Source organism: Dermochelys coriacea, chromosome 10 (assembly GCF_009764565.3).
Source record: "Dermochelys coriacea isolate rDerCor1 chromosome 10, rDerCor1.pri.v4, whole genome shotgun sequence".
Lineage (NCBI taxonomy): Eukaryota > Metazoa > Chordata > Testudines > Dermochelyidae > Dermochelys > Dermochelys coriacea.
The window spans coordinates 39,571,969-39,584,938 of record NC_050077.1 but is presented as its reverse complement, the minus strand read 5'-3'; the positions used below and the strand labels follow the sequence as shown (position 1 = coordinate 39,584,938).

At 48.6% G+C, this 12,970-nt stretch overlaps 2 protein-coding genes across 3 annotated transcripts in view; both read right to left on the bottom strand.

The window, feature by feature from the left end:
• Positions 1–11,959, bottom strand: part of LOC119862485 (cholesterol side-chain cleavage enzyme, mitochondrial) — a 59,442-nt gene extending 47,483 nt beyond the window's left edge. Inside the window, exon 1 of one of the 2 annotated variants that reach the window (XM_043493726.1) lies at positions 10,820–11,959. Coding sequence is in view for 1 of the 2 variants with exons in the window: in XM_043493727.1 (XP_043349662.1) it covers positions 10,820–10,848 (29 nt within the window). In the remaining variant the exon portion in view is untranslated. The remainder of the gene's footprint in view (positions 1–10,819) is intronic. The other variant, XM_043493727.1, reaches the window with a different exon arrangement.
• A 1-nt stretch (position 11,960) lies between these two features.
• FBXL16 (F-box and leucine rich repeat protein 16) overlaps positions 11,961–12,970 on the bottom strand; it is a 98,683-nt gene continuing 97,673 nt past the window's right edge. The window contains exon 6 of the mRNA XM_038419289.2: positions 11,961–12,120. Coding sequence (XP_038275217.1) covers positions 11,972–12,120 — 149 coding nt within the window. The 3' untranslated portion in view covers positions 11,961–11,971. The remainder of the gene's footprint in view (positions 12,121–12,970) is intronic.

The window sequence follows — 12,970 nt, the reverse complement described above, 5'->3', positions numbered from 1 at the left end:
CTGAAAAGAGATGTGTGCAAAATGGTTGTCCCCACCTCTTAGGTCACCCTTTCATCCCAGTGTCAGCCAGCACCACTTCCTCTTCCAGTAATTTACGCTTCCTGGCCCGCAGAAATAAGATGCCCATCCGCAATAGCATGCAATGGAAAACAAGAGGTGTGTCCTCAATATTGTCTCCCCCCGAAATGAGATATGTCTTAACTCCATCCCAACTCAACAGCTGATATTTCCATATAGACCGTTTCTCTCAAGGAACTGGCTTACTCCTTTCTCTCTCCTCCCCACCCCCGGCGTGAGTTCTCAGCTCCAGGACATAGGCTCAGTCTAGCTTTTAAACTTGAACCCACTGTCCATTGCACTGTTTGGCCTTCATCTCAATACAACAGAAATAGGGATCCCAAACTTCATCACAACATAAGCTGGTCCCCACCACATTGAGAATATGCTCTCCCCTCCCAGGAGCAGGATCCACAGCAGGTAACAAAGGGTAGGGCTCCTCTGAGCTAGGGTTACTAAGAGTAGTCATTCCCAGGCTTAGCCTGATGCCTGTTGGGGAGGTCCTCCAGCTGCGGTTGCAACGGTAGGGTCTCCAGGCTAGGTTTACTAAGGATAGGGCATCCCTGGCTCGATTTAGGGTTAATAAGGATAGGGAGTTCCGGGCTAGGATTAGGCCTGTGGCCAGCAGGGCTCCTCAAAGAAGGCTTAGGATTACTAAGGGGAATCCACCTAAAACTGTGATCACTGTGGTGGCGAAACTGCAGCTTGCGAGCCGCATGCGGCCCTTTTACAGTGAAAGTGCAGATCATGGAGCCCCTCATGCCTCCCCCCTCCCCCCGATTCTCTGCCTGCCAAACTGGGTGAGGAGGAAACTTAGGGTTTCTGCCCTGTGGTGGGGTTTCAGCCCTGCGGGGCGTGCCTGAAAGGGCTTGGGGCTTCAGCCCCTGATCCCTGGCAAGTGTACCCGGCTCTCGAACTTTTGAAGATTATCATATGTGGCTTGGAGGTTTAGTAGGTTTGGCTATCTCTGTTCTAATTCTTACTATGTTTGTACAGCACCTAGCAGAATGGGTCCCTGACTTCAATTGGGACCCCCCCCGTCGAAACAAGGGTTAAAAGATTTGACTATAGGCCCCTCACTGATGTCAAGCCAGAAAACAGTCAAGCTAACTCTGACGTCTCATAATGCGAGATTTGGGAAAGCAGACTCTGTGTCTGTAGCGGGTGGGAAACAACGCAGAGTCAGTGTGACCTAACCTTGAAGATGATGATGTGAGAAAAGAAGTAAGACAGAAGAGAGAAAATAATGGATTGGGCAGGACATAATATAAATAAATTGCAGATGTTTTTAAGTAACGCATTCCATAAAAGACAATAAATGTTGGTGGCTTATTGTTTGTACTTTGGAGAAACTGAGGCAGCGATGCTCTCTGTCAGCTGTATTTCTTCCCTGGTAATTGTCTGAAATAAAGCTCTCTTGAATTTTGTTGCATTCCAACTTGAGAGTGACGATTTATTTTCTTCCACACGTCCATATGAATAATATTTTGGACTAGGGCATTTGACTTCGCTGGATAATACTTTATGTTGTACATTTGACTATGAAAAATAGTTTAAAGATTTGTATTAAAAATTATGCCAGAGACAGGAATATTAAGCAAGCCTTGTATTTTTTTAAATTTTTAATATATGTTTTTATAAACAAGTCACATGATAAAATAGCACAAGAAACACATACCAAATATAAGATTATATCTTCAGAATATACAGAAGAATGAGGTCGTATGTACAGTAAGAAAATGTCTTTCAGATTTTTTTCTCTCCCCATCTATTTTCGTTCTATAGTAATTTGAAATATCACAACGTCAGAAGTTTCAGTAATACTTTGGCCCAGTGGACACTTAATTGGGGTGCTAAAGAGCTTGAATCAGAACCAAGCCAGTGACAGACCCCTTTAAGCATTGGGATCATCTGTGTCAGCCATTGGACCAGATCCTCAGCTGGTGTAAATCTGCATAGCTCCATTGCCAATTTACATCAGCCCATCAGTCTTTTCTCCGCTGATACTTTTAAATTTTTAAACCCATTGTTCCAATTAGAAATTAGTTGCTTTTCTCGTGAATTCCCTCATTGCCTTAGCACTGTGTTCGGGCTCATAAGAAAGCCTTGGTTCTTTTATGATTGGCCTCAAACACATTCTGTGATCTTACAGGTTTTTTAAAAAGTCACCCAACTAAAACATCACAGCTGCATTGCCTGGGTGACTACCATCCCTTTAGAAAGTGCAGAATTTTAAAAAAAACTGGAAAGGGTTATACTCTTGGGAATAATATTGGGACTATCTCCAGCTCATAACCTGATATAAGTCAGTAAGACCATGATGCCATGCCTGTTTACACCAATTAGGGATCATATCACATAATGTATATACCATAATACATATAATATATTTCTTTAAATTATTTAAAATTCAAAAGTACTTTCTACTGCTGAATGCTTCATGATTTTTGCGTCTCACACTGCTTGGACAAGCCAATTGAACTCGTTTCCCTTTCTTTTTAAATTCAGTTTCATGGTCTGGTTCTCCTGCCTTAGTACAATGCTCTTGTGTTGAGTCTTTCAACACTGCAGGAGACAGTTTAAATCCCAAGCTGCCCCCCGTCTTTGCTCCACCCCGCAATTGGTTTCTTGTGCTCCCCTTAGTGCATAGACTCTGCTAGGTGCTGACCCTGGTCCTAGTCACTCCAAGGGCAAAGAGGGATAAGGGCGGGGGGTGTTATTATGACCGCTCCTACTGCACTACTGACTACATTGTGCCACAACTGTTGTGCTTCCCAGAACTCTGGTAGGCAGTGTACCTGATTAAGACCCAATGCTTCTGGCAGCTCCTGCACTGTAGGTGTACCACCGCATAGCTCCGAGTCAGAGGTTGCCCTAAACGCACAGTGTAGCCCATATAGTTTTATAATTATCCTCTCCCCTCTTTTTTAAAATAAAATGTAATAGCTTTTCACACCCTTTAGAAGCAAGCCACTCTCATTGTTCTCAGTGCCTCATGTAACAGAGCTCCTGTGTATCAGCTGTACCATGACTGCAAAGAAAGGCTTTTCACTTTGCGAATTTGCATCCCTGTGACCTTCCAAGATCGCCCTCCCTGCAGAATACTAAATTCTTGAGTGACACTCACAGTTTGGAGGCTTAGGCACTGGTAAAGTTTGCTTGATTGTAAAACCACGGTGGAAGCAGCAAACCATACTGTTTGCTTCACTCCGATGCTGGGCTGCCACACAAGGTTACTTTTTCAGCTCTTTGGCCACCAGCAGGAGGGTAAAGAAATGCCACATTTTAAAATCTGACATTTTATTTTCCATCTCAGCTGATGGATAAGTTTTAAGGGCAGTAAAATGGATCACCTTCTTGGACGCACTATAAAATGAGTATGGAAAGGAGAGAAGCATAGAGTCAGGCAAATAAGTACAGTTACTAAATAGAATGATCATAAGGGTTAGCGGTAGAAAACACTTAGTAGTTGATCCTGCCTATCCCCTAACACAGGATAGGAGGGGAAGACTGGCTGACATCCATACTATAGAAGTTCCAAGATCCTGTCCTGAGTCTGCTCCACAATATAAGGAAGGTCCTGTCACACTCAGGTCCAAGAGCCAACCTCATGAGCTCTCCTTTTCCTTAGAAGAAAAAAATGCACCATTTCTTTCTGAAGACACGCCCTGCTTGCTGGCTTCTCCAGCATGGCCAAGCCTTCCTCACAACTGCCTCCCACTGTTGAGAACTCCAGCGAGCAGACGGAAAACTCTGGACAACCTGATGCATCAGATTTATGGGCAGGACTAGCTTTTGGGTGTAAGGGGTGGGAGAGTCCTGTTCTCGAGTTTCATTCAAAAGCCCTGTGCATGAGGCTATCTTCTACCTGGTCCCTGTAGCAGTATCACTCCTGAAATGATACATAAAACCCATCTGCAATGGCAGATTGGTGCCATGGAATCTATGCCACAATAGCCTCTTTACCGTGTTATAACATGGTTTGGTCTTGCCTGCATAGATGGGACCAAAGCATGGTATCATCATGTTACAGCTCTGTATAGATCAGAGGCCAAATTCAGACACTGATGTCAATGGTGTTGCACTAGGGATGAATCTGGTACATAATGTGATTAAAAACAAATGAGTTTGAGAGATTAGCAAAAAGTTGCTGCACTGATCAATTTCTAAATCACTTTGATAGATGGATAGGCCCTTCATTTGGCTCTTACTCCTCAACCATGACCTCACGCTCAGCCATCTCCAGTAAAACTCGAGCTCCAGGAGAATGGCACTAATGCAGAGGGGAAGCATACAGGGTCCTACACAAATATGAGGCTTAATCATTGCAATACAGATAAACAATTGGTAGCTCAGTCCCCAAAAGGAGCCAGCCGGATCCACCAAAGTGCCAGCTGCCCTCAACTGCAATTGAAGTCAACAGCTCCGCTCAAACAACTATAGGATTTTAAGGATCGGGGACCCAGCCCACACCAAAATATATTTCACTAAGACCACATGGCCAAATTAAGCATTCTAAGAGCTCGTGGTGGAAAGACAGCTAATGATAAACTAATCTGGGAAAGGGCTGGAGAAAATTATAGCAATACTATTTATAACAATTTACAAAGCCATAGAAGAACAGCCAACTCTCAAACTGATGGTCTTCTGGCACCGGAAGGGGTTTACCCTTGCCCACGTTCACAGGTAGCATTGCACAGTTAGCCAGGCACATTATGGAGTCCCCTTCTTTGAACCATCAGGTTTTAGTTGCTGTCAGATGCAGAATATTGGACTTGGAGCAATGGTCTGACTAAGTATGGAAAATCCTGGGTTCAGATAACTGCAACTTCCTTGAAGAGGGAGTGTCATCCAGTGGGTAGAGTACTGGATACAGATTCAGGAGACATGGGTTCTATTCTCTGCCACTAATCTGCTTTGTGTCCTAGGGCAAGTTACTTCACCACTCTGTGCCTCAATTTCTCCTTTGTCTGCCTTGTCTGTTTAGATTATAAACTCTTGGGGGAGGGATTGTCTGTTACAATATACAGCATCTAGCATGTTGGGGCAATAGCCTTGTGGCAGGGATTGGGTTGTCACCTTTGTGCTGTGCCTGCTCATTTACGGTGAATAAGGTAACACATAAAGCTCTCTACTAACATTGAAGATAATGGGAGTCGCAGGGGCTCAACACCTGACAGGATCAACTCCATAATAATGCTTAACCTGTCTTCTCTTGCCTATCCTTAGGCCAACAGATCTCAATTTACATGTGCAAAATTTACCAGCTGGGTCTGGGACAAAGTTTAAGCAAGAAGGGAAAAAATAATGGATTGTAAAGTGCAGGCCTCTGGGCTGCTCCAGTTTACCAATCCATATCTCAGTTCAGAAGGGAAGACAGTTAAATATAGATCATGGTGGATCACACCATAAGTGTCTCATGGCAGACAAGTCTGTCTGAAGAGAACCTGAGGAGCAGGAAATAGTTCAAAGGGCAGGGAACTCCTTTAGACATCTCCATGGACAAGTAAACTCTGAAGGTGACCTCTGGATTCCTGCTTGATCAAGTATACAGAAGCAGTCAGAGCTCAGTGTGGGAGCCTGCCTGCATCATCCTGTGTGATCTGATGGCTTGTTAACTGAGCAGCAGTGAGATGCCAGGTACTGTTGACATCCCTGTCCTAGCAGTAGCAGCTCAGTAGGGAAAATGTAATTGGGGTAGAGTTGGGGGGATGCACAGATTCACATGGTCCATAGTTACACAGTGAGTTCAATCTGCAGATGGCTGCAGGGGCAGCTCTAGAAATATTGGCACCTAAGCAAGAGAAGGCTTTAATACTCTCCCTAAAGTCTTCCTGCTCCCTTCCTCCCTCCCGCCGATTGAGCTCTACAGCTCAACTTTCTCCAATGCAGTCTCTCTTTTCTTGAAAAAAGAATGCAGAGTACTTGTGGCACCTTAGAAACTAAAAAATTTATTTAAGCATAAGCCTATCTTCCTACTGTATTTTCCACTGCATGCGTCTGATGAACTGGGCTTTAGCCCACAAAAGCTTATGCTCAAATAAATTTGTTAGTCTTTAAGGTGCCACCAGTACACCTCATTCTTTCTGCTGATACAGACTAACACGGCTACTACTCTGAAACCTCTCTTTTCTTGCTCATTCATCTCTACTAGGCCCTCTTTGTTTCCAAACATGCCTCAAGACCCTCTGCACTTGGCTGCAGGGTTATTTCTGAGGAGGATCTGGGGCTTCCAGGCCCCATGTAAGAAGCAGAGGGTATCCATCACCATAAAACTGAGCAGCAGTAGCTCTAGGAATTCCTCAGTTAGAGAAGACCATCATGAGAAACCAGCCTCTTGGGGTGATCCCTGAGGTTCCAGGCCTAGCTGCTCCTCTTCAGAGGCCTTGGGAGTGGATATCCCAGCAGGTGGGCTGGCATAGCTGTTAGTCCCTGTGGATTTTCTGGGAATGGTCAGAGTTTTCCAGTGTCTCCACTGGAAAGACTGAAAATGTCAAATGAACAAAGCTCCAGCTGTCCAACCAGTGGTTTTGGCAAGTTGAGCAAAGGACCTGCTTATAGTGCAATTAGCAACCAAAGCTACAGCTTAGCCAAGTTAGTGGCTCCCCTATCATGCCCCTCACACACCCAGAAATCATGCAGTAACTGAGAGGGCGGATGGAGGGAAGGAGAGGCCAATGGAGCAGGAAGTTGCAAAATAGCCTAAAGATAGATCACTTAAAACTTATAAATCTTTATGGCAATGAAAGTTTGTAATAAAAAAAGTGATTATTAAATCAGTTTATTCTTGTCCATTAAGAAAGCTGTGTCCATATTTATTAGAAATTATTAAACCAGTTCATTACTGAGCAGCTGAGCTGTAGTCCGAGCTGTTGTGGGTCATCTCCCCTCCTCTGTGGTGCAAGTTGTGCAGTTGCACCAGGGCCCAAAAGGTTATGTGGCCACAACTAACCTGGGGAAAGGGGGTAGCCCCTCCAACCAGAACAACCCTGGGTTGAAGATGGGAGCAGACAGCAAGGGTGTATGGAGAAGGCATGAGGGAACTGCAGCATGGGGGAAGATGGGTAACACACTGTCCCAACTCTCCATGCTGCACAAGGTAAAAGCATCAGCTGTTTTGCATAGGGCTGGAAAGTTGGGGGGAACTGGGGTTGGGGAACTAGAGGGGCTAGGTAGGAACTGGGTGGAGCTAGGGGGTTGGATTGGAACTGTTAAAAGGGGGGTGTCAGAATGGAGCTGGGGGGGGGTCTAATTCAGAGCTGGGGGATGGAGGGGGGTTGGAACAGAGCTGGAGGGGACCAAGAGAGGAGCTGGGGTGGCTTGTGCGGGCCTGAAACAAGGTGGGGGTGGATCAGGGAAGTGGGGGGCAGCAGGGAAGCTAAAAGGGCCTGGAGGAATCATTGGATCAGAGCTGGGGGAACTGAGGACTGGACTGAAGGAGGATGGAGGAAGAGCTGGGGCGGGGAGGCTGGATCAGCAATGAGGGATCCGGGGGCCTGTAGGGGGCCATGAGGGAGCTGGGGAGTCTAAGGGCTGGATTTGGGTTAAGGGAGAGCTAGGCAGGAGCTGGGAGGTTGGCTGGTAGGGGGCTGGAGAAGAGCTGGTCAGGAGCTAGGGGCAGGATTGAGGCTATGGGGAAGATGGAAGGGGCAGATTTCAGAATCAGGAAAGTGAGCTGTAGCTCACGAAAGCTTATGCTCTAATAAATTTGTTAGTCTCTAAGGTGCCACAAATACTCCTTTTCTTTTTGCGAATACAGACTAACACGGCTGCTACTCTGAAACCTAGAATCAGGAAAGGGGCCCCTATCCTTTTTTGGCACCAGCAGAGAGTCTCCTGGCTTGTTCAGCATATGAGAAAGCCCAGTGGTCTGGGATTCAGACCGCCCTGCCTGCTGCAGTGTCTGGTACCAAATGCATGCTGGGAGTGGCAGTGGATGTCATAGAGACAGCATAGTAATAAAGACTCCAAGACAAGCCCTTCCACTTACACCCCTGGCTTCACCTAATCAGCAGCTGTTACCTACTGCCCCATGCTGAAACCAGGGTGTCTATTAACTGCTAGACTGTAAGGGTCTTAGGGCAGGAACCAGATCTAGTTTGCAAAGCGCCATGTCCATTTATAGTGCAATACAAGAGCTTCTAACAGTAACAGGGCAGATTGCTGCTGAGCAATGCAAGGCACTCCTTCCCTTCTTAGGCTGTGTGTGCTGCCTCCTACAGAGCTCCTGGCCCTGCCTGCCTGAGAAGTGTCTAACCACGGGAACCTTCAAACAACTGCTGTGGTCAGCACCCTTCCCTTCAAGCCATTCCTGGCTGACGTTAGGGATGAAGCAGTGTAAAAAGTGCGGATGATGTTGGGAGGACTTGTGAGAAGAGACACAGAACGGTCACTGCCTGGATTCTTTCTGCTGGTGTCTAGGAGATGGCTTTAGATGCTGGAATAGCTACACTGGCATTAGGTACTGGGGCTGCTTCTCCTGCATTGCAGATTCCATTTTTCCACACCACAGGAGATGGATTTGCTCTGGCTTTTGATTACAATGGACAGGAGACTGTCAAGGTACCCAGGAACTGCGAGTCAGCCACAGGGTATGAATGAATGACCCTCCTGACACCACCCCTACAGAATCCCAATCTCTTTATCACACAGTCCCGCACCCATCCATAGAAAACAACATGCTCCTCTCTCCAGCCCAGGAGCTCCACCCAGCTGGCTGCATGGCCATCAACTTCCTTCCTGGAGGAGAGGAGAGGCCCAGACGGTGACTGAAGAGGGAGGGGGGGGCATCCCTCCAAAGCAGTAAACTCAATCTGTTGGGGGACATGCATGGGATGAGATATATGCAAGTACATGAAGCTGGGAGTGGGCTTCCTCCAACCTCACTGCAAGCAGTAAATGGAGCAGAAATGCACCAACACTAGAATGAGCAGTGATGGGAAGAGAGCCTGGCTCCCCACAAGCTGATGGCTTTCCCTGGCACTCACTTCCCCACAAACAAAACCAAAACAAAACAAAAGCGATTTTATCCCCAGAAGACTAAAGAGCCCAGCTGATGAGAGCTGGTTTGGGCTGCGGACAGTACAGCTCAGCCGGTCTTTCCTCTCTCAGACCCCCCCGTCCCTCCTGGACTGGGACCTGACTGCAGCACAGGGGACATTCTCCAAGCACCCAGGTGCTACTCAGGCACTGGGGCCCTGGCCACCTTCTGATGCATCAGGGGTAGGGGACCCTGCTGGCAGCTTCTGACGGTGGGTAGGCCACAGGGAGATGTAAAGGGCTCCTTTGAGCCAGGGCCCATCAGCAGGTCAAAGTGGTAGCTGCCTGAAAGCAGCATGGGAAAGCCTCTCCCTTGGAGCCACAAGTGGTCTGGAGGGCAGAGTAGCAAGAAGGGGAAAGCCAGTATCTAGGGTGACCACCTGTCCTGAATTGGGCAGGACAGCCCTGAAATGCAGAGTTCAAGACCCGGTACTGGGCTGAATGACTCTGGGACAACATTTATCCTGGATTCCCAGCAGTGCTGCTCTGCCCCTGCCTGAGGTTCAGGGGGCAGCCTCTTCCCAGGGCCGGAGATGGGCCTTAGCCCCACCTCACCATGAGGTCCCGCTCCTGCTCCTCCTCTCCCCCCCACCCTCCAAGGCTCTGCTGCTGGCCAGGCTGGGCAGTAGTTAGAGCCATCCAGGGAGTCCGGGCTGCTGTGGAGTCCTCTACCTGCCCTGAACTGCATGCCCCAAGGAGGTGAGGACACAGGCCCAGGGCTCCCCGGTTGGCTCTTACTACTGCCTGGCTCTGGCTTCTGGCCTGCCCAGGGGGTGGGGCCTCAGGGGGAAGTGGAGGAGGAGGGGCTGGGGCCATTGAAGGGGGCGGGACTCCTGCATGTGTTCCACTGTTGCATTTTGGAAAGGTGGTCACCCTAGTACAGTAGTCTCAAAACTTTTTTGATTGCACCGCTCCTTACTTGGTCCAGGGCCCCCAGGGGGTGGGTGAGTGAGGCAGGACAGGGGAGTGGGAGCCATGCTTCGGGGGGGTGGGGGTAAGTGGGGCAGGATGGGACAGTGGGAGCCATGCTCCAGGGGTGGAGGGGTGAGTGGAGCAGGACAAGGAAGCCCCCAGTACCTCTCTTGGCTGGAGCGGGTGCTGAGTGCTCCTCCAGGCTCCAGCAGCAGCTGCTACACTTCCTGCCTCCACAGCCCCCCCCCCCCCAGTGGCAGAAGCTGGTTACTGTGAATAACCTGGCAACCCTAAACTGGGGCTGGGGGCTGCAACTGGGGCTGGGGCCTGGGCAGGGCTGGAGATGAGCTGCGGACAGAGCAAAGCGCCTCCTGGAAGTTCCTCCGCACCCCCCTGGGAGGTGCATCCCACAGTTTAGGGCCCACTGCCTTAGTAGGATCCCAGGCTGGTCTGACTGATGTGCTGCCAGCCTTCCCTCTGTCCTAGAACTGAGCTGGCCTTGAGGTGAGCCTGGGGAAAGATGCTGTCAGGCATAAGGCATGCTGCCACAAATCAAGCCCAGTAGGACACCATAGCTTTCTCACCTCTTCTCGAGCCTGCAGCTCTAGAAGGGAGATAGCTGAAGGAGGCTCAGGCTGGTGGAGGAGGGGGAGCTGCTTTAGGCTCGTAGCTCCCACAGTTAAACCTGTACTCCAATAAATGTATGTGGATTGGATACAAAGCCACACCAGCTTCACACTGGAAGAGAACTGGAGCTGAGCAGAGGGCTGCTCCATAGACCCTCCCAGCCCCTGCACATTCCAGAACCTACCTTACCACAAGACTGAAGCAAGCTAGCATGCGAAGGCTGCAGGCTGTTCTGAGAAGAACATCTTATTAACAAAATGAAAACAGCAGTAGGCGACCGTCTACTCCAGATCACGTGACCTTGGGGCTATTGGGTTTTCAGAGGATTGGGTGGGGAGTTGGGTTTGTTTGTTTCTCAGGAAATTTGCTCATGGATCCATGCTTTCAATGAAGACAAGACGATCACGGGGAACATATCAGCTCCATCTTCAGGAGCAGAAGGCACCCGGCCTGCCAAAAGCCTCAGAATGGGCCCTGTGCTTCTTTTTCACAGCGTTGGTCTGTTTATTTTTTAAAATGTCTCCAGCGTGGCAGACCCTGCAGTGTCCCGCTGAAGTAATTAAGAGACAGAGCAAACACATGGTATCAGGAATTTCATCCTTTCTCCTTCGAGTCTCTCTGTCCCTTAGGATTCGCCTCTTTTCTTCTTAGCTTTCTGGTTCAGCTCCTGACAACACATGCCATGATGGAAACACTGGGTTTGAACATCCAGCACCCAGAACAGGGAGGGGCTCCAATCAGGCCCCTCCCCCAGACTCACCACCAAGCCCCCCAGAAGTGTGTGGGGTCTCAGAAGAAACTTCTAACTGCTGTGACATGAGACATTGGGCAGAAGCCACATGGGATCCAGCACTGAGTGGGACACCATGCAGGACATGAATCCGTGTCAACCCACCCCAACTCTCCAATCATGGTCATTCATTTGTTTTGTTTTGTTTGCTCATTTTTTGTTGTTTTTTGTTTGGCTGTGTTTTTTAACTTTTTTTTTTTCAGGACAGACCATTACAAAGAAGATGGATGATGATGGAGGCGTGGAAAATTTACAAACTTTGCAGAGAGATTCTTGCAGGAGATTTCGTCTTATGGAACAGATGGGTGCCCATCTCTACAGAGACCGCAAATATCCCTCTCTCTGGTGTCCTCATCCAATGCGTTAATGTGATTAATTTACTCTTGATTGCTGTACACATGATGGGTGGTTTAAATCAACACCGTTGTTAGCATCTCTCCCAAAACATAACAAAATTAAAACAAAATGATAACTCTGGTTGGTTGATCAGTGTTGGGTTGGGATTGAAGGAGACAGCTCCAAAGGTTGGCCAATCCTTGGGGCTGCTTATTCGATCACCATGCAGTGCGGCAGGTGCTGGGAGAAATACTTGAACAGCTCCGGGGTGGCACCAGGACAATTTGTCAGCTCCAGCTCCTCCAGGTCTTGAAGTTGAACAAGGCCTGAGAGCCCAGTGGTGGTCAGCAGGGGGCAGCCTGAAACCAGAAGGTGGAAATGCCCAGTGAGCAAGAAGCTATGATGTACGGTAGACATGGAAGAGCTTAGCCACCCCTCTGCTTTGTTGGGTGTGGGTTGGATTGCTATCAGTCAAGCCCATCTCAAAATACCAGCTGCAAAAGGGAGAGTAATGCCATCAGGCTCCATCACTTGTCCCCTGCATGTTGGCCCTGTTAGGATCATCTGGGTGTATCCCACTAAATCAATTCCCTATCATCACAGGAGCTTAGGGCAATGGTGAACCTCAGTCCTTCCTATTCTCTGACTTGGCACACAATAGTTCAGGCTCCTGAGGGCTCCAATGATTTGATCTAATGCTGGTTGCTGAGATTGGTGTGCAGGTGCTGGAGGGTGTTGGTGGCCTGTGAAAGACTGGAGGGTGGGACAAGATGATCTGGGGGTCCCTTCTGGTCTTAAACTCTAGGGGTACGTCTACACTGCAAAACCCCCTCACAGCAGTGAGTCTCAGAGCTTAGGTCAATGGACTCAGACTAAAAATAGCAGTGTGGACACTTGGGCTTGGGATGGAGCCTCGGCTTCCAGACCCTCCACTCTCACTGGGTTTCAGACCCTCCAGCCTGAGCCCAAATGTCTATACAGTTATTTCGAGCCCCACAGTGCAAGCAGTCTTTTTTTACAGTGTAGACATACCATATGACAGCAGAGATGTCTGTTGGGGGAGACTGCCTGAGTCTCTGGAGCTGGGGAGGGCTGCTGTATCATGCTCTCCCATCTGCAGGTAGCATGACCAATCCACCCAATTAGACCTCCTCAGCAGCACTGCATCCATAGGACATAAGGCCAGGATCTGATCTCCTTTATGCTAGC